General features: G+C 43.2%; 1 protein-coding gene across 2 annotated transcripts in view; it reads left to right on the top strand.

Annotated features, from left to right (window-relative positions):
* Positions 1 to 22,004, top strand: part of Slamf1 (signaling lymphocytic activation molecule family member 1) — a 33,360-nt gene extending 11,356 nt beyond the window's left edge. Inside the window, exons 4-8 of one of the 2 annotated variants that reach the window (XM_057770537.1) lie at positions 29 to 38; positions 10,027 to 10,121; positions 13,409 to 13,482; positions 20,312 to 20,407; positions 21,621 to 22,004. In XM_057770537.1, the coding sequence (XP_057626520.1) occupies positions 29 to 38; positions 10,027 to 10,121; positions 13,409 to 13,482; positions 20,312 to 20,407; positions 21,621 to 21,671 (326 nt within the window). In that variant the 3' untranslated portion in view covers positions 21,672 to 22,004. Of the gene's footprint in view, positions 1 to 28; positions 39 to 10,019; positions 10,122 to 13,408; positions 13,483 to 20,311; positions 20,408 to 21,620 lie in introns of both variants that reach the window. The other variant, XM_057770536.1, reaches the window with a different exon arrangement.
* The last annotated feature ends 5,061 nt before the right edge of the window (positions 22,005 to 27,065 follow it).

The following is a 27,065-nucleotide window of genomic DNA, read 5'->3' as shown; positions in this document are numbered from 1 at the left end:
TCATGAGCGTAAAATGATGTCTGGGAAGGAGAAAGCAGGTTGCAAGTGCTCAGTCCCAAAGCCGTGCTCCGTTGTGGTGAGATAGTTCTATGCCGTCAGTATTTCCCTGGTACTTATCCTACAAGAGAAGGGAGTTAGTACTATGCGCCATCTCTGCACTGCAGCAACGCGCTGTAAATGCAAACAAGAGACGTGTGTTTGATAATGAGGTTAAGGCTGTAAGGGTGGGGCTTGTGCTGTGAATCCTAGAGCCAGTGAGAGGACCAAAGGATCAGAGTGAGAGGTGAGCTGAGTTCCAGAGCCTGAAGTCAGTGTTGAAATGGTAGCACTCTCTTAAGAGCAAGTCACTGTTAACTCTATCGTCTCTTTGGCTCGCAATACATTTGTCCGGTGGGTGCTATTACCAGCTTCATTTTACATAGGAGGAACTGGAGTTCACAGAATTTACGTATTTTCCTCAAGTTTCTTCAACATCAAATAGTGGAGTTAATGCCTAAATCTTTTGAGTAGGTCTTCTCTTTTCTGAGGTAGAAAACATGGTTGTTCTTTTGGGAGAGAAAGATGATGAAGTAAGCCCGTCTCACCAAGAAACAGACCACCTCCCTCTTGTGCCATACTGTGCCTCTGTCACAGGAAGGTTCTGGGAAAGCCCTGAAGGGCATTACTTAACACCCTGACATCCACACAGACTTGGTATCTGTGTGACACACAGATGGACAGGGACAGAGGAAGGGGACTGTACATGCGTTAAGCTATGAGCATAGTACTTCCTGTAAGAGAGACTCCCCACCCCCCGAAGTGTTCTCAGAGAGGAAATACCCCTGCTGTACCCCAACATATTCCTTTGACTTCTTTTTTATGAACTTAATGTCGTCGTGTCAAGGAAAGAGTCAGCCATCTCTACTTTCTAAATGTGGCCCACAAACGATGTGTATACTATTCTCCAGGTATCTCTCTGCCCACAGTCATTCAGGCATCCTGGAAAAAAACAAAAAAACAGTGCCGTATAGTGGGAAGCTTCCAGAATGTGGTCCCAAGGAGCTCTTTCTAATTATTGGAGTAAAAAGCTCAACTTTCTCTGAGACTTTATTTTTCATCTGTAAGTGATGGCTTGGCCTTGACTACTGGCTACTTGGCAAGTCACTAACCCTCACAGCCATCAATCAGATGATAGAGATAGTGCTAACATCTTCACCCTACAGATGAAGTGAAGAAAGAAATCAAAAGGTTGGAGTAAGGTCAAACACAGAGCCAGTGAGAGAACTGAGCTGTCTGGTGCTGGAATTCTCATAGGTATTCATGGAAGAGTGAATTCACTTAAAATGCCTTAGAAATTATAATGAAAAACAAGTTGTTTTCCTTGAAGATGAAGGAGAAATACCCATTATGCTAGCCCAGCTCTCTTTGGTTGTAAAAGCCTGTTTAGGGGCAGGCAACACATTTTTCCTTGGCCTATCTCAAAATGGGATGCTGGGATGGGAATTCCTTCCATGCTCCAAGACAAGCTTGACAAGCCTCTAACTAGCGCATAATAAAATCGTGGGAATTCATGAAGTTTACACCTAATAGCACTCAGAACAGGACATTCTAAGTGAACATTGAAGATGGTTTTACCTGTTTAAGGCATCCTGAGGATGAAGTATACACTGGTGTGACCAAGTGTGCAAGCAGGCTTCTGTGAGGTAGGGAGGGACATGAAGTGACAAGACAGGGTGCTCTGTGTAGAACTCTATCAAGGCCTCGTCTCCGGTGGGGGGGGTGAGGACACAGCTGCGAGTCTGTTTCACCTTGATTAAAGGTCAGAGAGTTTGAGCTTGTTTTCACTCTTTCAAAGCTGTTGACAACAGGAGTGGTTACAAACAGGGTATTCTAACCTAAGGTGTGGTTACTTGGTGTTTTGGACATTAAGATGGCCCATAGAGGTGGATCTGCTCCACCCTGACCAAAGGTCAGAGAATTCAAGCCTATTGCTGCTCTTTTATTTTAAAATAGGAGGCTTGACATAGGGAGAGGCTGCCTACAGGATACTTGGTCTAGGGTGTATTCACTGTATATCCTGCCCAAAATGTCAGAATGCTTAACCCAGAAAACAGTGGCTTGATGTCTCAAGTATTAAAGCAAGTAACTGTTCTAGTCGCCTTTGTGTCATGTTAAAGTAGTCTTTTGCTTCCCCCCTTCCATATTAGGGTATATAAGTGTATAAAAAGTAAATGCAGGCAGATTCAGTATTCAGTATTCACTGAATTGCCCTCCCAGTACGATCCTATGTCTCTGTATTTCTTTTGTATCTCTTTGTGTTCTGCCTAACATTTCTAACCTACATGCTCCTACCCTGGAATGTACGAACCCATCATGGCTGGACCATGACACTCATTCGGTTTTAGTAAAGATACTAGACACGAGGCAGCCACTTTCCTCTCTTGGGCCTCTGTTTCACCATCTGCAAACCAAAGGGTAAATTACTGATGTTCCTTCCAGAGGTGACATTTGTGATTCAGCTCATGAGTATGTCAACAAGAACTATTAATAAGAGATGCTAGTGAGTCTTAGTTTTCTGGGGATATTGATGTCATAAACTTGGAAATTATTGTCTCAATGTCCTGGAGTCCAGAAATTCAAGATCAAGGTGTTGTCTGGTTTGATTTCTCCTGAGACCTCTCCTTGACTTGCAGATGGCCTTTCTCCTTCTCTGTCTGTGCATCCCTGGTGCCTTTCTCCCTTCCCTCATTTGATATGGACAAGAGTCAGGTTAGATAAGAGCCACCCTAGTGACCTCATTTGAACTTAATTACCTTCTTAACAACTTGTTTCCAAATATCACTCTGGTGAGGCTTAAAGCTTCAACATATGAGGGAGCAGGTGTAGTAATTAAACCATACCACCACACTCACACCCTAGTTGCAACTTCATTATCTCTGTAAAGCTCCCATATCCAATTGAAGTCACATCCTAAGGACGTCCAAATATATATTTTAAGAGAACACAATTTAACGCATAGTTCAAGTAATGATTTCTCCACCTCCAAAGAGGAGGAGGTCTTCACCAAATCTAAGCCAGATACACAGACATTTTGCAGCATGACCTTTCTTCTTCACAGGGCTGTAGAGGAAATTACCTAAATTACTGAAAACCCACTTTCATTGGTCTATCACAGTGGTTCTCAACTTTCCTAACTCTGTGACCCTTTTTTAATACAGTTCCTCATGTTGTGGTGACCCCCGACCATAAAATTATTTTTGTTGCTACTTCATAACTGTAATTTTGCTACTGTTATGAATTGCAATGTAACTGTCTGTGTTTTCCCGTGGTCTTAGGTGCCCCTGTGTAGGGGTCACAGGGTGAAAGCCACTGGTCTATCACTTTGTGTTTGCAAATGGAAGTTGCTAATTTTAAAAGTGCTGTGTTTGCTTCGACAAAACATCTATTGAGGTTCTATGATGTTCCACCATCATGCAAGGGACTGAGCACACAAAGATTAAAAAAAGAAAGAGTGCAATCTTTGTCCTGAAGGAGGGAATTCTGTAAATAGATAGACAATGATCCTACATCACTCGGTGTGGAGAGGGGTTATAAAACCAAAGCGTGTGCAAGGTAAAAAAGAGGGGGAACGAACAGCACTGGCTCCTCAAAGATGGAGACTCGAGGGATGAGCAGAAGTTACCCAGACTCACTGACAAAAGGCAACCTGAGCAGAGGGAGAACCAGAGAAGAAGGCACAGGCCACATTCCCCACCGCCTTGCAGGTAATAGGGAGATAGGAAGTGGCAGTTCTAGATGGGAAACGGCTCCACCGTCTTTGCATTGCAAAGAGAAAATACTGGGGCCAGCAAGAGACAGAGAGAAAGAAATGAGTTATAGGAGAACCTTAGGACAGTAATGCACCAAAATGTGCTGAGACCTGGGTCAAAGTAGCAACTGTTACTGCGACAAAGACTCCTTACATAGTGTGTACCAAGGGAAACCTCCGCCCTGGAACAAAACTGTGCGATAGACTGAGGGTTCATCAGATATTGCCATCAGTAAGTCAGAAGAGTCATTTTGAAGACAGTTTTTCACTTTAATTAATGAAAATACGTGCATGAACACATGTGTGCCTTGAAAAGAAGTTTTGATGACATCTGTCTAGATTCTCAGTCATATAATCATCCAAGTTCCAGCTGCCATTTAAGAATTTCATGTATCTTCAGTGTCCATCATAAAGAAGTCTCGTATGCAAGGCCTAAGTGCTAGGGCCCCTCAAAGTCTTTTATCTAGGTCATGTGAAGCACATTAATGTGGTTTGACAGTAGATACTGTGTGGGACTTCCTGCTGTCCTTAATCACTCTGTTTTGAAAGTATTATGTCTGTGCAAGGACGGTTGATTCAGAATCTTAAAAATTCAGCTAGAAGGGAATGCCCCTGGAAGCCCACACTCAAAGGGAAAACTTTCTCAAGAAATTAGTAGAATGCTGGCTCAGTGGAAGAAAGGGCTGCCACGTGAGCTCCAGAGTGTCCCCCACCCCAGTCGAGCAAAGCCTCATTTTCATAGTCACCTAGATGTTCCATGACTACGGTCCTCTCCAATGTACTCCCCGGCCAGCCAACCTGACAGTAATGGCAAAAGGGTGGAGTTCAGATGCCTCTCATAGGCTACAACTCATTATGTGGCCAAACACGATACAAGGAAAGCTAGGAAATACAGTTATTAGCTGGGCAGTTGTGTATCCATCCAGAGCCAGGTTATACTGGCCATGAAAGAACGGGAGAAATGGCCTCAGGCACATTCTAGTTCCCTCTGCAACACTATCTGGGGAAGACAGGCTGGTGTAAACAGTATTTCCAAAAGTTGTGGGTTCCATAAAAAAAAAAAAAAATTATGGGTGCTCCCAGACTTGTTAGTATCTTCTCCCCACCCCCATTTCTCACTGGAAACTACCACTAAGAAGGCATCTCTTGAAGACTGCCGACTTCTTCAAGGAGCCCTGCTCCATGCTGGTAACCTTGCTGACAAAACCACATGAAAGGCAGGAAAGAGATCCGGTACTCTCAGACCGTTATGCGAGCATCTTTGAGGCTCCTGGATGATCAACATTTATTTCTTGGGTTCTGTTTTGTTTTCTTTTTTATCTTCTTTAAACAACATGATTTGAGGACTGGAAGGGAGAGAAGCTTCTGTGTCGCTGTGACGACAGATTTTTTTCAGAGACACAAAGGGAAAGAAGATGGCCAGCATCGTTTTCCTTGGAGGCGTGGCTCTGTGTAGGTTTTCTCACAGCTAAAAGTTTTCTTACAGTTAACTCACAGCTAAAAGCGGAGGACTAGAGGATGGACAGTCATACAAAGTACTGTTGCCGCTAAATAGAACAGGTGTTTTCAGTCAGCCCAATTAGCTGCCTCTAAGGAGGTTTCTCTCGGGGGTGAGGGGAGGGAGCATCATAACTCTGGTTCAAAAGAAAAAAAAAAAGGGAAAAAAGAAAGAGAAAAAAAGTTGAGGTAATGTTTCTCTGTGGATGAAGGGCCGGTGGAGCCAAAGGTCAGTTTTATCTGATTTCTGAGAACCACCATCCTGAATGGCCTCACTACACAAATGAACAAAAGGAGAGAGAGTGGGATCTTCCAGTCTGGAAACAGCAGCCCAGGTGATGTGTTGCAGACAAGCAACTCTCCTGGCTTTGTGCCGTTACTGCAAAGCTGTGTCAAATAGGTCATTGGTGCCTCCTCTGACTCCTGTCCCGGGGCACTCAGGAAGTGACCCAGCATGCTTTCCGAGACCTTCGTGTATTTAGCACTCTGATCATTTTTAACAGAAGAAGACATGATAGTTCTCTAAGATTCATTCATCTGCAGTAATTTAGGTTCAGCAAATGTATATGGTGTGACGTCACGTCCTGCATCTGATGAAATGAACGAGTATTTAAGAACATACTAGGCACAGAGAGCACCTTTAGAGATGCCAACCTAAGTGAGATTTCTGTATTTACTAGATGGAAAAAAAACCATCATTTTAAAAGAGTACTACTAAAATTTCTCTTTGAAGGATACACAGGACTTAAAGACATGCTTTAATAGCTGCCAGAAGACAGACAGTGAGACTTTCCCCCAAGGAATATAGATGTGACCTGGATGCTCTGCGGAAGGGGAAGATATCGTTCATATGGAAACAGAGCGGCTGAGGGAGTAGGCACAGGCCTCTAATCCTGTCACTGGGGAAGCTGGGACAGGAGGGTCACAAGACTACATCACAGGTTCTGGCCAGCCTAGCCTCTCAACAAAATAAAACAAACAAATCAAAACAGAGAGAGAGAGAGACAGAGAGAGGAGACAGAGACAGAGACACACAGAGAGAGAGGTCTGAGCCTATCAGGTGATGGACGGAAGCTCCCATCTCACACTGGAGTCTCTCCTTGAGTCCCTTCAGATCCTCCACAGGAGACTGAAACACATAGATTCTTGGTGTAGAAACTGAGGAAGGGATTGATCCTCACACAAGAACAGCACAGAGAAGAACAGGTAGAGCAATAGGAACAAGGCCTAAGAGGACCACATGGAGAATATTTCCAGAAACTTTGGAAACTGTGTGTAACCTGATCCCCCATGCACAAGCTAAATAAGCAGCACTGTGTCCATATTTGTCTGAATTCCTCGAGCCTTCAAGTCCTTGACAGTTTCTGTGTAAGTACCATGATTAGCAAATAGCACCAAGGGGGTGAGCATTAAATAGAGGCGCCTTGGGGCCTGCTTCTCCAATGGGAAAACTAAGTCATAAGCAAACGACGGGATGGGACTTGGCACCTCTGGGCTTCAATGACAAGAACACTTTTGTGCTTAAGAGCAAACTCATTTTCTTGTTCCAATCAACCATTAAGAACTTACTGAGGATGTATGTGCCAAGGACTGAAAGGACTGAAAAAGAATGTCTGCCAAGAGGTGACCTTTGGCCTCTTAGAGGTTCACTGGGGAGCTGAGCCTAGTGGAAACAGGTGACATTCATTGATCATGTCATGACTTTTAGCTATAGCTCTGGACGCTTTATGTACATGTTTGTCAGAACAACCCTGTGGATTAAATATTTTATGCTCACTTTATTGATGATGAAACAGGCCTTGGATGGTATGAAAGACTCCGAGGCACACAGTTTTTAGATAGTCCACACCGTTATTAATTAGATGGAGTTGAATTCACCTGTCTGGTTTCTATTAGCATCAGTTAAAATGGTTTGCATTGCAAAGACAATGGTGGGAAAACACAGGTTCTAACCTATATGACATAAACTACATGTGAAGTCTGCAGAAGAGGGCAGAGTGAGGCTGGAATGTTCAGGAAAGGTGACGCTGAGGAAAAAAGAGGGGCCTGAGCCAAGAGCGTGAGCAGGGGTGGTGGACAGCCGGAACATCATCAGGAAGGGGAATAAACAGTGGAAGGAAGATGGCAAAGAAATGGGTTGGCCACCTTGAAGGCCTTAGCTCTCCCAGGCATCAGCGTTAGTGGCTACTTTCCTCATGGGACTTCAATCTCCAGAGGCTCACAAACCTCAAAATCTACAGCTCTCACCTTCCCAGTTGTGCCACTGACTCTTCGAGAACACCATACATATTTGTTTCCTCATTGTGAAGTGAGTAGGTTGGATAAACTAAACATCAAAATAGTTCCTTTAAGATTTTTTAAACCAATGGTTTGATTTTTAAAAAAATTTATCAATATACTCATATATATTTTAAGAGGCAAAGAGAAAAATTAGAGTTGATAAAAATATCTTTCAAGCTGATGGCCAGATTGCCTCATGTCTGGCAGAAGCTGGCCATTTATGTCATGAGATATAAGCAGCCCATTGATTTCATCCTCCTGAGATTCTGGGACGACACGGGCCTGGTGTTACCACACGGAGAGTCTCAGTCACTTTCACGTACCTGTCGCTGTTGACTTATGTGAGTAGGTGGCCAGTGGGGCTGCCAGCAGAAGGCCCAGGGAGGTGAGAAAGGCGGATTTGGCAGGCAAGTCCCCGAAAAAGTCCATCAGCTGTTGTTTTCCCGTTTCAGAGGCATCACCTTGGGTTTTGGTCTTTTTGTAAATCTCATATGAAATTTAGAAGAAATATTACCTTTGGAAATGATGTAAATGGTTGAGGTGTTTGTTCTTAAATTAGCTTCTGTTATAGACTTTCTCAAGATACATATGTTAGAAGAAGAAAGAGGAACTCTCTCAAAATAGTAAGCACCACTATCATGATTCGCTGGACCAGTACCACGGTTCACGAAAGAAGCTCAGGCTGCTGCCCCTGCTTCTCTCCTGGGAGTTTCTCTGTATGTCCCTGGTACTGACATCGAAAATCTGAGTCAATTAGACTCCCAGTCAGATATACATGCACATACATACATACATACTACACATACAAACACAGAGGGTTCTCAACCATCATATACCACTCAGGATGTCATGCAGAGCAGCTCACAGCTGCCTTCACATTTTATGTTATACAAAGCCAACTCTCTGCTTGTTCATTCATTCATTCATTCATTCATTCATTTTCAAGGCAGGGTCTCCCTCCACAACTCAGGCTGCCCTTGACCTTTCAGCCTTCTGTTTCAGGCTTCCGAGTGGTGGGACTAGAGGCATGAGTCTATCCTTTTTTGCTCAAGATGATTAAAGTTGCTATTTGGCAGGGTTAAAACATAGTTTGCTTGAGGAAGAGAATCTGTCGTTGCTGTGAGGTTCCTTGTGATTAGCTATATGGAGAGTCTGGGAAGAAGAACTCTTTCAAGACCAGAAGGAAACTTCTGAGTAGCTGCTGGACTGGAGCGTCTTACCAGTTCTGTGGGACTTCTGTCTATATTTTCATCGGTTCTAGAAACATCTGAATTGTGTCTGCCATTACTCTGTTCCTTTCTAACCCACTTGGTTCTTCCTTTCAACTTCTGAAGTATAACCAGGAAGCTTATTTATTTGTTTGTGTTTATACTTTGGGGTAGGATGTTTTTAAAACCACTTTTCTCTCACAATCATTTTTTATAAAGTGTCCCTCCACGCTGTTAGTACCTGATACTGTCTTTGTTTCTTCAGTAACACTAGAACTTGGTGTCATTACTTAAAAACCTGGTGCTTCAGATGGGACCTCACTGCTTGCTCCAGAAGGCTCTCTGACTCCCAGGGAGCCTGTCTTTAGGTTCAGCCATGTTTCTTCTCCCATTCCTAGTTCTAGTTCTTGATATTCTTCATGCCATTTCCTTACTTATAAAATGGAAAGGATAAAAGTACCCACCCCTTAGGATTTTTCTGATTACATACAGCGGTGTACAAGATTCACTATTAAAGCATCTGACTGTAAGAACTTAGCAACTGGCCACTATTCTGTTAGTGAGCCATGTACCTTGTTGATTGAGACAACGGTCATATTCACTCTTTTCCGAGGTAGTGTTCTTGAGAAAGCTCCAAAATTTGGCTCTATGATTTCAAGCCTCAGTTAGCTTTACTAATTTGAACTATGATAATTTACAGGAAAAACAACATGCTTTTCTCTTAGCTGGGTCTGCTGGGTTCCACACAGTCATTTGCATTTAAGGGCAATAATAGCACTATTGTGTTTACCTTTTTAAGAAGAAAAGCTGATTTCTTCCTCCCGGTTGTCTCATGGGAGTAGTTTGGGGACACGGGGATAAGCACACGGGACCGTCACATCCCCTTTACCAAAAATGGACACACAATACTTTAGAAATTTAGAAATGGAGAAGCGGGGCAAGAGATTGGCAGGAGAGAGAAGACAAGTTAATTTTAGACAAGTGGTAAAGACAAAATAAAGCATTTTACTTAGAAGTATCTTTATGAAATCAGAAATGTGAATTCAGGGATAGTGAGTGGAGTGGGGGTAAGAAGGTGGACATGGAAATCTTAGTGGTCACAGGCTGGTCTCTAATACCACGTAAACAAATGTCTCTCTCTGGGGAGGGAGGTACGGAAACGGAGCATGAAGCTCAGTCTTCTCACTTCTGGATCAGGTATCTTTAAACCTGTGGTGCATTTCATATTGTCCTTGCTCTTCTTTCAGACACAAGCTCATGGATAACACACACTGCTGGATCGTTAGGGTTCGTTCTACTACTCCTCATCGTTCTGGTCCCCATAGCAGTCATACTGCTGAAAAGACAAGGTAGGTCCGGCAAGAAGGGGTTCTTGCTGGGCTCCCAGTGGTAAGCAGAATAGATCTTAATACGAGCACAGACTCATTCTCGCTACAGCTTTCTGCCTGGGACCCCCTGGGAAAAAGACTGAATCAACCCATCCCTGCTTAGTTCAGTCCGTTCTTGTCTGTTGAGCCCCACTACCAGGTTAAGGGAATCAGTAGAGGACAGAGTCACAAGTGTCTAATAAAGAAGGCACAGTGCAGATAATTTAAATGCAGCAGTGAGGTTTGGCTTGTACGGAAGGCTAAAGGAATAGAAACAGGAGGCACACTCAACTGATATTTGCTAAAGAAGAGAATTCAGAGAAGTCTTGGATCTGTGAAACAGGTCCCAGGGTAGACTAAAAGCAGTAAGGCTGTGATTCCAAGTTTAAATGCTCGATCTTTCTTCCAAATTGTCTTATGATTCGCTATCTTAGGGCCATGTGCCCCCTCAGCCGTATTGACTCCCACTCGCCCATCTGGATCAGAGCATCCTGACTCAGATGCCCTGGCTGGCCTTCCTTGAGGAGCACAGAACACTTTTGGTCTCCTCACCAAGCTGAGGGCTCATGTCGTGCTCAAAGAGGTCAGTGTGATCCACACACGGTCTTCTTAGAAAATGCCCTTACCTCAGCACATTGAGGTCGGTTTTGCTTATATAAGAAGGTGTCGAGCACAGCACAGAGGCCTACCTCTGCCTCATTTCCTCCATCGAAGAGTTCTCCGAGACAGTGGGGGAGGGGTGTGTTATACAGATAAAGCTTCTGTTGAGAGCAAAGGGTCTGGGAGTGGATCCACTTAGTTTTCATCATCAAAAACCAGTGAGAGCCAGGCAGTGGTGGCGCACGCCTTTAATCCCAGCACTCGGGAGGCAGAGGCAGGCGGATCTCTGGGAGTTCGAGGCCAGCCTGGTCTACAAGAGCTAGTTCCGGGACAGGCACCAAAGCTACAGAGAAACCCTGTCTTGAAAAAGAAAAAAAAAAAAAAACAGTGAGAGTCAGAGGCTAAGGAAGCAGGCAAGTGTCCCACGTTAACCTGGCTAGTAAAGGGATGCTACCCTTCCTTCCACACACCTTCCTCCCTACATTCTGCTCAGCACACGACTAAGCACTCAGGGAGCAGCACTTCCCTTCCTACCGAAGCCCACTTCCCCCACCCTCAACACACATCCCACATCAGTTATGCCTTGTAACTCAGTGCTATACAAATCTATGCCAAGATCTGCATTTAGTTGCTATGCCTTCCACTAAACATTGCTCAAGAGATTCTGCTGGCAATGTATAACAGTGTCATCTCAAGAATGCCTCCTGACTCTGAAGAATTTTAAGGTGGTTCTGGCAAGTTTGTCTCCAGGAGAATACACTAGTTATGAGCGTAGGCACTGGGCAGTGTATAATGAGACAAGTCTGTAGTAACAGCTGCTTGCAAGTCTGAGGCAGGAGGATCACTCCAGTCCGTGGTTTCTAGATCAGCCCAGAGCTGCATAGCGAGACCCCATCCCCAAATAAACAAATGAGCACGTGGGACTTTGGCCTTAGATAGCACCCAAAGGCAGACTTTAGCACCAGGGATCTGTGTAACCAAGCAAACTGGCCACCATCTGCAAAGTGAGGATACTAAACCCTTTGTGGTATTGCTGTGGAGACTGACAAACCAATGTTCAGAAAACACACAGTGGTTTTTCTGAATGATAAACATGTATACACATGCATCTGTAGACAAACATATCTCTTGATGTGAGTGGGTCAATGTTTAAGTCTTAAGGAGATTCTAGAAACAGTACTTATAGCAGGTTTAAAGTACTTGAAGTTATGATCACATAAGACAATTTATTGCTTCGTGTGAGAGCTAAAAAACCAATAATGGTCTATGCTCTGGTTTTACAACTACAGTATGTAAAGAGCCCCATTGAGGTGACTTAATCTGTTCAATGCCACACAGCAAATGCTGGCACTAGTCCTAAGGCTAAGATCTAGGACTCAGGTCTTTTTCATTGCATCCAAAGACTTGAATGACTTGGAGTCAAGTTGAGCTGGTTCCTGAAAATCTGTTTGTGAAACGGAAAAAAAAAAAAAAAAAAAAAAAAAAAGGAGACGAGAAGGGAGGGAGGGTAGATCAGTGCCTTCCTTTCCATATCCTCACCCATGCATGGCACCTACAAAGGAAATGGTTCAGTGTTATGAAAAGTAAAGAGGGGCCACTGCAGCATCCCAAAAGAGCCTCTGAGAGATTTTTAAATGACAAGGTCATGTTATAGAGATAAGGGAGTAGAATGGCATTGTTTGTGTTTTAAAAAAAGCCTATAAACTATAGCACCGATAATCTAAAACTGTGTCATCCAATATTTAATTGAACTTCTATTAAGTAGCGGTTTCTCAATTTCACTAGTCACACATTCGAGTGCTCACTACTTGTGGCTATTAGTCTATGCAGAGGGAACATTTATGTCTTCACAGAAAGTACTAGATTGACCAGAGATGGACATACAGGAAACTTTTTAAATTGGTTACTTCTGGGAATATAATGGGGTTGGTTAATGAGGGAGAATTTCTAGCCAACTTGAATTTTTATAATGTTAGGAGTTTCTGTACAATTTAAAAAGGAAAATTTAAATGTCATCTAAAAATTAAAATGTTTCACAACTTACTAATTGACAGAGACCCCCGGCTCCAGGCTGGTTTTCTAGATGGGGAACAAAGAAATGACACTGTTGGCCTGTTTTCCAGATACTTCCAAGTGAATCACCCACCTCTACCCCCACCCCACACACTAGCAAGCCCTCCAGAAATAGGGGCATGAGAAAACTGTGAGCGAAGCGACATGTTACCAGCTGGAGAATAAGAGACAGGCTATAAATAGCCCGCTGTGGCCTCGGAAGACCTAGAACCCTACGAGGAGAGCAGATACACACAGACATAGAGATTAAAGTAGCTGAATTGTACAGAGGTCAAATAGCATCCAAGGCTGGGGGGCAGCACATATTGGACATTTGCTGCCTGCTAATGTAACTGGTATAAATACTTTCCAGGTATTTTCTCATTTAATTCCCACAATAGTACTGTGAGACAGGCATTTCAAATTCCATTTGACATTAGGAACACAGGTCTAGACAGATGGAGTAACCAACCCATCCAATGCTACCGACAAATGAGTAGAGGCTGGGCTCCTGTCACAGGAAAGGAGGAGAGAGTGGAGAGTAAAGGCCAGACAGGACTCGGGGAGGGGCCTCATGCTGAGGACTTGAGGAAGGTAACTGCTGTGATTCTTTGCAGGTGAAAGAAGCCACTGCCAGGCACAAGTGGAAGAAAAAGGTCTGACTATTTATGCCCAAGTGCAGAAATCAGGGGTAAGTTCTATGCTCTTCTTGGGGCATGTCTGTCATATTTCCTGCGGGATTCCTGATTGGGCCACCTGGCACACGACCATGGTTCCATAGGGGTTCTAGAGTAGATGAAATTAGGGAAGCAGAAGTCAAGAATAAGAGCTCCCCTAAAAGTCGTTGAACCTGTGTCCCTGGAACTCCTACTGTTTGAAATAATGGGAAACACTGGGCAGTCTAGTAACCTGCTTCTTCATAGAAGGAGATGAAGTTGTAAACACACGACAGGGGACACTTGTCCAGCGCTGGCATTCTAAGAGTCTATAATGCGTCTCCTCAGACTTCCTTCTTGAATGGTACAACCTTGGGAAACGGGGAGGTGTGAGAAGGCTGTTGTGGCATGCTGGCCTGATTCAAATGAAGGCATGTGCACAATACAGTTGGACTGAGAAAAGGAGGATCTTGAGAATTCCAGTCAGTGCGCGGTTCAAACGAAAGGGGAGAGGAGAGAAAAACAAAACTGAGGTAGAGTGACCACTGAACTAAGTAGGAGTGATGGGGAAATATGAGGCATGATGGAGTCGGGGAACAGATATGTTAGCAGTAAGGGATAGGAAGTCTACAAGATCCTCAGTAGATGCTGCTATTTCCCAGACACAGTTAATTCTAGAGGATTTTTTTAGCTCATAATTTGTCCATTTAGGACAGTGGGGGGGGCACATATTTTTGGACAAATATTATGAGAGTGAAGATAATTGCATACTAATACAATAAATTCATTCCTGAGGACCAGGAAGACAGTACTGGGCAGATCTCTTTCTGCTCCCTGTAATGGTCTGGTGGGTTTATTACATCATTGTCTTAGTTAGGGTTTCTATTGCTGTGAAGACCATGACTCAGCAACTCTTATAAAGGAAAACATTTCTCTGGGGCTAGTTTATAGTTCAGAGGTTTAGTCTATTAACATCATAGTGGGTGACACGCGGCAGACATGGTGCAGGAGAAGGAACCAAGGGTTCTACGTCTTGATGGGCAGGCATCAGGAAGTGAACTGTCTCACTGGGCATGGCTTGAGCATGTATGAGATCTCAAAGCCCAACCCCACAGTAACAAACTTCTTCCAACAAGGCCACACTTCCTCATAGTGCCACTCCCTATGGGGGCATTTTATTTCAAACTACCACAATCACCATAAATGCCTATTAAGGACAAACTTCCATTTAAAGAAATGAGAGCCCCAATGGTACCCTCTCACCTAAATGTTTGCTTAGCGGAGGCTGAGCATGTCTTTCAGAATCAGTTTCTCAAGTATTAGAAAACGAAAAGAGTTAGGGTTACATCAAACCTATTGACCGACTTGAGAAGAAATTACATCTTTCAGTTTGAGTCTTCCACTGTAAAATACCACTCAGGAAGCAACAGAACACGGCCAGTTCTTCCAGAACACCTCTGTACCACAGCCACTATCCTGGCTTCTAGAAATAAGAATTATATATTTCTTTTCAGGAACCTCATAAAAATAAAATCTGTCAGCATTTATTCTTGTATCTGGTTAAAATTCATGTGTGTCTTTGAACTCAGGTTGTATACATTCTCATGGGTTTAGCAATGTGTGTATGTGCTGTTTGGGAATATATTTATCAGATGACTATTAATGAGCATCTGGTTATTTCCAATTTGAGGTCATTATGAAAGTTACAGTAATGAAATTTGTGTGACTGTCTTCTGGTGAATATGTCTACATATTGTTGCTGCACGTACCTAGAAGTAGATTTGCTGAATGATAGGGCGTATGGTTTCTCCAATTGACTGGTTAGGACCAAATTGTTCTTTGAAGTAGGTGCCAATTTACTTTTCCAATAAATAAGTTTTAAAAGCTGTATGTGCTGGCCAAAACTTGTTACCATCAGCCCTTTTATTTTATCCATACCAGTAGGCGGTCTTATTATGGCTTTGTTTTTCTGATAAGTAATAACTTTTCATATGTTTATTGCCATATTAAAATCACCCAACTTTCATACCCATTTACCTTTGAGTTTTAGGCCCTTTTTAAAACAAGTTAGTATAAACAAAAAATCCGTTTTAGAGGTGAGTCCTTTAGAGGTTAGATCCATATCATGTGTGGCTTGCCTTTGTGATTTCTCAGTAAACCCTACTGAAATAGAACACTTCTTAATGTCAGGCTAGAGCAATTTGGTAACCTCTTCCTTTACGGTTATCACTTCTAACCTATTTGAGAAATTTTTCTCAGTCCTAGGTAATAAAAATTCTCTTCTGGCATCCTCTTTCACATTTATTCGATACTTGGGAAATATTTTTGAGTTTGGTTTAAGAGAAGCCAGGTGTCATTTTTGGCACATATTTACCGGTCATTGTCGCACAGACTGTTCCCTGACTGCCCTGTCCTATTGGTTATGATTTGAGGGTACGTGTATGCGTGGTTCTGTTTGATGCTCTGTACTCTGTTCCATTGTCCATTGACTAAACTGTCTTAATTAGGGACATAAATTGTGATGTCTGATAAAAGCGAATCTTCCCACTTGTTCTTTTCCTTCAAGAGTTCTTGGCCAATTCTTGTGCTCTGATACATAGTTCACAATTAGTTTGTTAAACCCCTTCTCACCAAATCTTGCTAGAATGTTAATTAGCACCAAATAGGCCAATGAGGAGAGTGAATATCTTTATTGTTTTGACTCTTTCTCTAGCCATTCTGTAAGTCTTATTTAGTTTCTCAAAATGACGTTTCAAAGTTTTTCAAATAAGACTATATATATATATATATATATATATATCCTCTTCTTATACTGACCTTGTATTTGAAACACCGCTGAGCTGATCCGCACGTTCCTGCCTTTGTTTGCAGACGGCTTTTCTGGGTTTTCCTACCCCGCTGTAGCATCTCCAAAGAGTTAGTTCTCCATTTTGTTTCTAGATCGCATAGCCCCACCTGCTTTCACTGACAACGTCCTGTTCGCACACGATGGTGAACAGAAGCAGTAACGCTGACATTCCCACAGAGTTCCAGATTTGGAAGGAAAGACTTTGCTACACCATCATTGAGCATACATTTTGCTGGAGTATTCCTAGTGAGCTTTTTACCATAAGAAACATATTGTCGGGGCCTAGAGATTACTCAGGGGTTAGGAGTGTACACTGTTTTTGTAGAGGACTTGGGTTCAAGTCTCAGTCTGACAGTTTACACCCACCGGCAACCCCAGCTCCAGGGCATGTGGTACCCTCTGCTGGCCTCTGCAGGCACTTGCTCTCGTGTACATGAAACTGCACACAGTAAGCTAGCAACCCCCAACACACATTAGATAAATTTTGAAAAATTTTGTCAGGCTAAGTATGTAAGTCCATGCCTGTAATCCTAGCACTCAGGAGGCAGTAGCAAGAGGATGGCAAATTCAAGGCTAGCCTGGTCTACGTAAAAAGTAACCAACACGGGCTACCTGCCTGTCTCAAAAATTAAATGAAGAGAGAGAGAGAGAGAGAGAGAGAGAGAGAGAGAGAGAGAGAGAATATTATCTGGAGCTAGAGATATAACTCAGTGATAAAGTACTTGCTAGCATGCACAAAGACCTGGCTTCAATTCCACCACTGGAAGAGAGGGGTGGGGCACTATCATCTTCTAGTCCTGGTTGGCTAGGCAATTTATAAGTTTTGTTAAGGTCCAAGAGAAGCCCCCCAAAGAAGACCAACAGCCACATTTGCAATAACAAGAGTGCTTTATTAGCCGAGCGGTGGTGGCGCACGCCACCTTTAATCCCAGCACTTGGAAGGCAGAGACAAGCGGATCTCTATGAGTTCGAGGCCAGCCTGGTCTAGAAGAGATAATTCCAGGACAGGCTCCAAAGCTACAGAGAAATCCTGTTTTGAAAAACAGAGAGAGAGAGAGAGAGAGAGAGAGAGAGAGAGAGAGAGAGAGAGAGAGAGAGAGAGAGAGAGAGAGAGAGAGTCTGAGAGCTGATTGGTGGAGAAACAACTAGTCTGAGGGCTGATTGGTGAGAGTCCTCCCAGCTGCGGGGTAGGGAAAGCTATCTTTATCAGGAGACTGGAAGGGGGCATCTGCTGAGCCAGCAAAGGGACTTTGGGGGTTGCTGAGCCGGCAGACAGGGCTGTGGGGTGTCTGCTAAGCTAGCAGAAGGTTGTGGGGCACCTGCTGACGGGTTGCTCCTAAGTTGCGGTTTTCCTGAGGATTGTCTGTTTAGCGCTGTCCCATTTTAGTGAACTGAAACTAAGGCCTGATCTCTGTCAGGCTACTAGGAGTACTAGGCTACCGGTCTGCCCCCGCCCCACACACCCTCATCCCCCACACCACCACCCCCAGCCTTCTCAAGCTGACATCCTAATTTATCAACACTCTTCTGGCATCTGTTGAGATAACCTTCTGGCTGGCTTTCCCTCATTTATCTGCCTTTGTAGGAGTCAAATCTATTTTACAGTCCTGGAGTAGAACAAATTTAGTTTGGTCCTTTAAAACTCTGCTGGATTTTGTTTCTCTAACATTTTGTTAAAAGCTCCCCCTCCCACCCCTACCACACACACACACACACACACACACACACACACGCACTCATGCACTTAGTTTCTGGGTGAAACTGGTCTGTCATCTTCCTTCCTCATAATAACTCTGTGAGGCTTTGCTATCATACTTATGTCAACCGTACAAATGGATGAGGCTTACAATCTTTCAGTCAGACTGTCATAGCAAATCATAACAAACGCAGTGGTTTAAATGACCAGAATTCAGCTTACTACAGTTCTGGAGACCACATAAATCCAAAAGGAAAGTGGCATATTAGCAGGACCCCCAAACCCTCTGAAAGCTCTTGGGACAAGCCTTTATCTCAGTATGATCTGATGGCTCCAAACTTTAGCACTCTTTGGTTTGTGGTAGTACCACAATTTCTGCCTCTATCTCTAGGTAACTTTCCTGTCTGCACTCTGCCTTCTTTCCATCTCTTAGGACATCGTGCCCTGAGTGTGGGCCACTGTGACTCAGCGACCTCGCCTTGAACTTCTTACCTTACCTCTCTTACCCACATCTCTGCCTAGGCCGTACACCACACAATGGCACCCTGACACTGGTGGCACCCATCTTTTCAGCTCATCAACAGATGCATTTTCTTCCTGTGACTCTCTGGAAATGTTTGGGTGGGATTGATCGTATTCCTCCCCTTATATATTCAGCAGAACTTATTGGTGAGAGTCTCTGAGATTGGCATTTCTTTGATGGAGGAATTTTCAATTATATTTTTATCACTAAACTTTATTCTACATTGCATTAATATTTAAACGACTATTTTCTCTATTTTTAGTGGCCATCCTAGAAATTACAAACTACACCCCTGACTTCTTTGTCTGTTTTGTGTTTTTTTTTTTTTTTTTTTTTTTGGTGAGGGGGGGAGGCTATAGTTTTGTTTCGTTTTGTTTTTTGAGACAGGGTTTCCAGCCTTGGCTGTCCTAGAACTAGTTGTGTAGACCAGGCTGGCCTCGAACTCACAGAGATTTCATCTGCCTCTGTCTCCCAAAAGCTGGGATTAAAAGCATGCCCACTACCACCCAGCATATCCCTGACTTACTAACATGCATGTGTTCCTTTTATTCTTTGTACTCCAGTACAGTATTTTAACTACACTATAATTTTGCCTCTTGATTTATATTCTATTTTTATTGGTTTTTAATTTATATGTATTTTAAATATGTAAGACATTATTGTTTTATATATCAATATGTACAGACTTACCTATATCCTTACAATTTCCTTCATTTTTATTTATCATACTATTATATCATTACAAAGATAATAACAGATATTATCCAAAAATCAGCATTTCTTTTGTTTTCATCATAATAGCTATAAAATATCTTTAAATAAAGCATAATAGCATCCAGATGTCATAGCGCACACCTTTAATCCCAGCACTTAGAAGGCAGAGGCAGGTGGATCTCTGAGTTTGAGGCAAAATCTTGGTCTACATAGGGAGTTCCAGTACAGCCAAGGCTACACAGTGAGACCCTGTCTCAAAAAATCAACAACAGAACATAATAACGGGAAATTATACAAGTGTTAGTTAACTGATAGGAACCTCTCCAGGGCTTATTATGTGGTTTCTGCTTTACACTGTCATTTCGAGGACTCCCATTCTCAAAAAAATAGCAAAAATAAGTTATACCCCTGATAATGCTCCAATGTGGTATCCCTGGAGATGTAAAAATCAGGGCCCCTAACAGAAGACACAAGAAACAAAAACATGCTACATTGTTAAAATTGTGTTTAAAATAATTCCTTCTACCTAGATAAAAATCTTAAAGGGAAATTCAATACCATTGTCCCAAGACAGCTCGGGGTTATTTTGAGTACAGACTTCTTTGTGAAATCCCCCAACTGAATGCAGAACATATAAGCTATTGACACCATCTCATCCCTACATTTAGGTCTGGTCACACTAAAATTCTCCCAACCAGGAAGAGAAGCAAAGAGTGCACCTGTGAACAAAAGCTGATTAAAAACCTGCTTCCATTTGCCCCTCACCCCCTCATCCCTAATCAAACATTTGTCATTAAACTAAATTAAATATCTCTACAAACTATGGCATCTAAGAAATGAACAGCAATTGAGATGAAAATCTCTTTTCTAAAGCACTAACAAGGGATGAAGTTGCCTTGAGAGGTTGTAAGCCCCAAGATGTCACTCTGGGAATGACTAGCAAAGTGAACTCCAGGGAAGTTTGGGAGAATTCTCATCAGGGAGGAAGTTAGAACGAGCAACTAAGGAGTTTTTTTAATTTGAGCAGTTGGATGGGGCCCAGCTTTCTGCTCAACTAATCTGTCTCCTTTGCTTCTCTTGTAGCCTCCAGAGAAGAAATTCAATGATTCCCTGACGGGTCAGAGTCCCTGCACGACCATTTATGTGGCTGCCACAGAGCCTGTCCCAGAGCCTGTTCAGGTGAGGCATCTCTGCACCCCCCCCTCACTGAATGTCTGGTGAGAGGCTGAGAAGAAGGGGAAGAAGGTTTTTGTTGTAGATTTATTTTAGAGGAGAGATGAAGTGAATCATATTGGTGAGAGTGGTCCAGATCCCAGATGCAGAAAGGAATAGCTGTAGTCTTGGTTAGGTAGGACTTATACAAAATCCTTCATCTGGGCTCATAGGCTGTGAGCCACTGCGTACTGACTAGTGTTTCTCTGAGAGTTGTCAAAGGACAACAAATACCTGACATACTTGTTTTGAAAACAGCAAACAGGTACCACTTCTCTAGTCCACAGTTGGATCTCACTAGCCCCTCTAAAACCTCAATAATCTAGACCTCTTTTGGCTTCCCCAAACTGTACTCCAGGACTGATAGTAAGTGGGAGAAAAGGAAGATGGAGAGGGAGAAAAGAATTCTTGAAGAATTCAGTGATGGTTATTTTGGTTGTCAGCTTGATGGGAGTAAGAGGCATCTAAGAAACTGATAAAGCACACCTGTGGGTGTGTCTGTGAGGGTATTCCCAGGGTCACAAATGGTGAGGGTTCTTACCTGATTGACAGGCTCCTGATCCATGATGTGCTCATAACACAATCATACCGTTAGGAAGCAGTGCGGCCCAGCTGGAGGAAGCCCACCCACTGTGTCCTTGAAAGAGGATATGTGTTGCTCTGATCTCCTTTGGTATCCCTCTTTACTGTTTCCTAACCACCATGGTGTGAGTTCGCTTGTCTTTTTCTTTCTCTGACTCTCTTTACCCTATGGGAGGTCTGTTACCTATTTTTACATTGCTGTGACCAAAATACCTAAGAGAACAACTTGAAGGGAGATATATTTGGTCTTACAATTTTGGAAGATTCAGCCTATCATGTGGGGAAGACATAGCATGACCTGGCAAATGTCCTGATTTAAGAGAAGAGGAGGGATCAAAGGCAAGGCCAGTCTTCAAATCTCTCACTCCCCAATGGCACACTTATGATTGGAAGGGAGATGGAGCTCCATTTGCAGGCAGGCACTGGGAGACCTGAGTGCTGGCCTAGCCATGTTCAGACTGTGACAGACTCGAAGCATCATGCTATATGTACTACAGGAACTCTAAGCCTCTTCTTTCCCAGGGAAGGCTGCTCTGCTCACTGCCTGTGAACTTCGTCCCTCCATTCCTTCTCTCATGAATGTCTTCTTTGCCCGCAGGAATCAAACCCCACCACAGTTTATGCCAGTGTGACGTTACCAGAGAGCTGACCCCCAGACACCTAGGGAAAGGACTTTTTGAAGGAACATAGAAAAATCAAAATCCACGCTGAATTTGGTGCTCAGTCCCGAGTTCTCTGTGACAGACACCGCACATCTGTCCCCTTCTTCAATCAATTCCCCGGTGATGGATTTGCACAGGCCCACCTGTGAAGTAAGCAAGGAAGTGAGGTTCCCCAAGCAGGCAGCCTGCTGTGCCGCTGACACAGACACGGAGCAGAGACCCCTTGGAATAGCGTTCCACCTTCGCTGTAGCGGATCGAATAGACAGTGTGAGTTCAGAATCTCACGCTATGCTGTGCTGGTAAACAAAACCCAGAGACAAAAAGCCAGGATGTGAAACACCTGGCTCAGAGGGCTGAGCGCAAGGCCCGAAGTCTGGAGATGTTGTTGCTTTGGCTGTCTGTGTTTTATTCCGGAAGCAGATCCTGGTCACCTCAAGACCTGATCAAGGCTCTGTGCCTCAGTTTCCCTCTCACTCTCCGGATGAGGAGGGAATGAAGCGACGTGTGAAAGATGAAATTCTTTGTGACCGGAGGTCATTCTATAAAAGAACCAGTATTTTATTTGCAAAACTGAAGCTAGCTGTAAGTCAATAGGCTGAAGATGACTGTGGAGTCTAAAGTTTTGAGTGATAGAATGGAAGCCATCCAAGGTTATTTGGAAACCATCCAAGATTCTATAAAGTGTCGTCCTCAGCGAGCAGCATTCTGTTTAAATCGAAGTAGCAAGTGTTTGGGAACACTGTTATAAAATAACCTGGGATACTTAGAGGAACTTGCCCCAGGGAGGTTTTTCACTTCTTTAAAGGACTTTTGAAAGAAGCTCTCTGTTTACTTCCTTGAGGGAAAAAAACCTGGATCCTCAAGATTCCCCCTCAGTTGGTTCTGAACCCATTTTACCATCCAGGCCTACTGAGGAACTGCAGGTCTACCAGGCACTTCCTATTTACTGCATACCTCCTTGTACTGAATTTATCTTCGGATAGAAAATTAAATTATTTTGATTAAACAGTTTCAATTGATTGGATGTTCAATCGCTTAGATAAAAGTTGTATGCAGAAAGAGTCTCTCTATGTAAAGTCCCATCTTCATGTTGTCAACCTTTTGTCCTTCTTACACAACTTTGGCAAATACTTTAAGAAATAACTGTTGTGGAGCTGGGGAGGGATCAGTGGATTCTAGTATAGGATCTGGGTTCAAACTCCTAGCTCCTGTGTAAGAAGATAGGCGTGTCTGGGTGTGCATGTTTCAGAGACAGACAGACCCTAAGACCTTTCTGGTTAGCTGGCCCAGCCTGACATGAATATCAAGTCCCCTGAGAGTGACAGAGGAAGACAGTGGCTTCCTCCTGTGATGTTTTCAAGCATAACCACTTACATACTCACATGCATACACCACACACACACACACACACACACACACACACAATACACACACCTACACATAAAAAAGCCAATTATATCATTGTGTAACAATGAACACCAACTGCCCAGCTCGAAACTCTGATGTCCCATTGCCCTGCATTTAGACAATTTACAGTGTAAATCTTGTTGTTTCATGTATCCTCCTTTGTGGTACTAACTTCTATAGAGAGATTGCTCATCAACAAAAGCTAACTTTAGATTTTTTGTAAAAAGGAAACCTGTTGAAAATATTCCAGTTGGTTTTAAATAATTACTAGGATATTCTGAAAAAACCTTTATTAGTTAGGGTTCTCTAGAGTAACAGGACTTACAGAATAAATACATAGAAGGGGGTTTTATTAGAATGACTTACAGGCTGTGATCCAGCTAATCCGGCAAGAACTGGCTGTGAACAGAGAGTACAAGATCTCAGCAGTTGCTCAGTTTGCAAAATTAGATGTCTCAGCTGTACTTCAGTAGCCTACAGAAGTAGGCTATAATGCCAGTGAAGGCATGGGCTTGCTAACAAGGAGAGGATAAACAGGCAAGGAGCAAAAGCTTCCTTCTGCCATGCTCTTATGCGGGCTTCCAGCAAAAGGTGTGACCTTCCCACCTCCAGATCTGGTTCAAAGGCGTGCGTCTTCCCACTTCAGATCTGCCTCAGAGGTGTGTGTCTTCCTACCTCAAAGGTCCGGACCAGAAGTGGATTCGCCCAAGCAAAATTAATCTCTCACAGGCGTGCCCTCCATTTCTGGATTGTAATTCAGTCCAGCTGTGGTCAAGTTGAAACCCAAGAATAGCCATCACACCTCCTTTAAAAGTGAGAGGATAAAAGAAGACTAGACTGTGGTTAGGGTCATAACTAAAATTGCAAAGCTACTCTAGGGATTGCAAGGCACCACTGTTATCGTAGCCTTTGTCTACGACACTGGGCTCAGCCTGCTGCCTTTTGCTTCTGTTGCACTAGCAACATGACCATAGTAGTTGTTATTCCTGCATTGTCCACCACCAGAATGACTGCTCCCTCCTTCATCTTTTCATTGCTAGCTTAGAATTCAAAATTTGATGCTTCAGAATGGGCAACCCTAGCTCACATGTCCTCATCTTACACCTCCAAAGGAGGTTACGAATTTACTCTCTGGAAGCTTCTACTTTTGTGGTGGCTGGCAAACTCTACCTTTTCATGAATTAGAAAGTTACCAAGACAGAAGCAAGGCTTAGATGCCAGACAGACCAAAAAATATTCACTACATGCCCTTGTAGAAGCTTAGACCAAAGGATTTCATTAATTCTTTGAAAATATCATATATGTGCAACATATTTTGATTGTATCCATCCAAACTACCTTCTGACAATTCCCCTATGAACCCACCAATCCATTTTCTTTCTGACTCAATGCCCTCTTTTTTCTTACTGAATCCAGCCAGTTAGTGTTTACCATATGAGAATCATCCATTGGGCCCACATGCTCTAAAGAAAAGTAATTCCTCCCTCAGGAGCCATCAACTGCCAGTAACTCATGAAGCTTTGGGAGATCCCTCTCTCTGTGATGGAATTTTGACTGGTTTGGCCTTCTGCACTTCTTATACAGACAACCACAGCTGCTTGTGAGTCAATGTGTACATCAACCATATCATGTCTGAAAGACTACCTGTCGATTCTGAAAACCATAGAACTACTTAGAATGGGGATATATAAAGCCTAGAGTTACAAGCTCCCGTTAATTTACTGCAATTCAGACAGCTCCAGAAAATCAGTTTCTAACGTTTGGGTTTTTCCTATGCCTGAGTTTTACCTGATGGAGATGCAGAAACCAAGGAGAGTCTATTCCCAAACTTTCTTGAATCCGTAGATTCCAGACCTCACTGAGGATGGGGGTTATGTCTTAGAGGCAACCTTTTTGACTACCCATCCAACAATGCTTGGCCATTTTTCCCCTTCAATCCCCAGCCTGGTTTGCAGGGTAGCCTTTTCCAGTACTGTACTTGTGTGCTTCAGTCTTCCCCGAATGGCCCTGAGTGAGTCAAGCTCACCTTTCCCTCAGGCTGACAGCATTAAAGCAGAGACTGCAGAGACAGAATTCCCCCATCTTGCTCTTCCAACACTGTTTTCTTTTGACCGAGCACATCTGAATTCTGAAGAAGTCAGGAGGAACAGACCCATTCTCGGTTTTAAGAGGCTAAGGCCCTGAGGCCTGGGTGGAGTCCTTGGCTTCTTTTGGAGTCATACAGCCTGTGTGTGGTGATTACAGGGTACACATGTTAGCTGGGAAGACACTGGGTGCTCATACACCCCCTAAAATGTATGGTTCTTCTACTTTAAAGAAAAAGTCTTTCTATGCATCCCATGTCAGTTTTCAACTCCCAGTCCCCTAATTCATCCTTCCAATTGCTAGGATTGCAAGAATGTGTTTATAGTTCTACCTTGGGAAAATTAATAAAATATAGTTAGTCCACTGAGAGAGACTCACTTCGGTCTCACGTTTCTTTTATGTTTCACAGTCCGTGTATCCATGGCCTTGTCTGTGAACACTAAGGCAGCTGCTTTGGTAAAATGAGTTGTGAGACTTTTGCTTCCCCAAGAGAGTATACAAGAGTGAGCCCAGGGCCTCTCCTGCTGCTAAATCCCCACATCCATTCTCCTTACAGAGGACAGAGTTGTGTCTAAAAAGCGTTTGATTTTTGTCACCGCCAGAGTAATCCCCTTCTCTAAATTCCCCACCTCCACCTAAATTCCCCTTGTAGAGAAAACTGGAGCCAAATTTCTCAGCTGACATTTGGGACTGGACAAATTTCTGTCACGATGGAGTGTTCTGTTCCTTTAACGTCATCCTTGTGCTCTACCCACTAAGTGCCAGTAGCAATCCTCTTCCCCCATAAGGGAAGATACTATCCAAAGGTAGGGTACTGACTAGAGCGAGAGGCCCTGAATTTGAATTCCAGCAATGAAAACAATTAGTGGGCCCAGATATTACTAGATTTTGCCAAGTAGGCAAAATATCCAGGTGAGAACCACTGACCCTGGACTTTTACTCAGCTTTTAATAAACCAAACACACGGTATTGGTCAGGGTTCTCTAGAATAACAGAATTTATAGACTGACTCTTGATAGATAGATAGATAGATAGATAGATAGATAGATAGATAGATAAACAGATATGAAATTTATTATAATGACTTACAGCTTTCAGACTACGGTCCAGCTAATCCAACAATGGATTGCTTTGAATGGGAAGTCTAAGAATTCAGCAATTGCTCAGTTCACAAGATTGGATGTCACAACTGGTCTCCAATAGATGCTGGAATCCAGAAGAAGTAGGCTCTAATGCCAATGAAGGAATAAACGCAGAGTAAGGTAAGGGCAAGTAGAAAAGCGCAAAAGCTTCCTCCTGCCATGTCCTTTGTAGGTATTCAGCAGAAGATGTGACCCTGATTGAAGGTATGTCCTCCCTCCTCAAGAACTGTTTTAAAGGTATGTCCTTTCCAAGTTTGAAAGATCTGGATTAAATGGTGGATGGGTGTGTGTGTGTGTGTGTGTGTGTGTGTGTGTCTTCCTAAAATCTAGATTAGAATGGATTTTTCCAGCCAGGCAGTGCACGCCTTTAATCCCAGCACCAGGAGGCAGAGGCAGGCGGATGTCTCAGTTCCATGCTGGTCTACAGAGCTAGTTCTATGACAGCCAGGGCTGTAGTCTTGTGTACAAAGAAACCTTGTCTCAAAAAAAAAGTAGATTTTTCCTACTTCAAATTAAGCAAAAAATCCCTCACAGGTGCATCCTTCATCTGAGGGTTTAGTCTCTTGAGGGACATTATTTTAGTATCTCAAACTTAAATATAACCACTTTATTCTTTTAAATGATGTTACATCACATGATAAAGAAATTGAGGGAAAAAACACAAATATCTGTACAAATACATACTTAACAAAATACAACAGAAACACTCATGTTAACCATAATCCTCATTTCTGCAAGTGGCCAGG

Source organism: Chionomys nivalis, chromosome 5 (genome assembly GCF_950005125.1).
Source record: "Chionomys nivalis chromosome 5, mChiNiv1.1, whole genome shotgun sequence".
NCBI classification, from domain to species: Eukaryota; Metazoa; Chordata; class Mammalia; order Rodentia; family Cricetidae; genus Chionomys; species Chionomys nivalis.
Note: the sequence above shows the minus strand (reverse complement) of the source record. Positions and strands in the feature narration are given on the sequence as shown.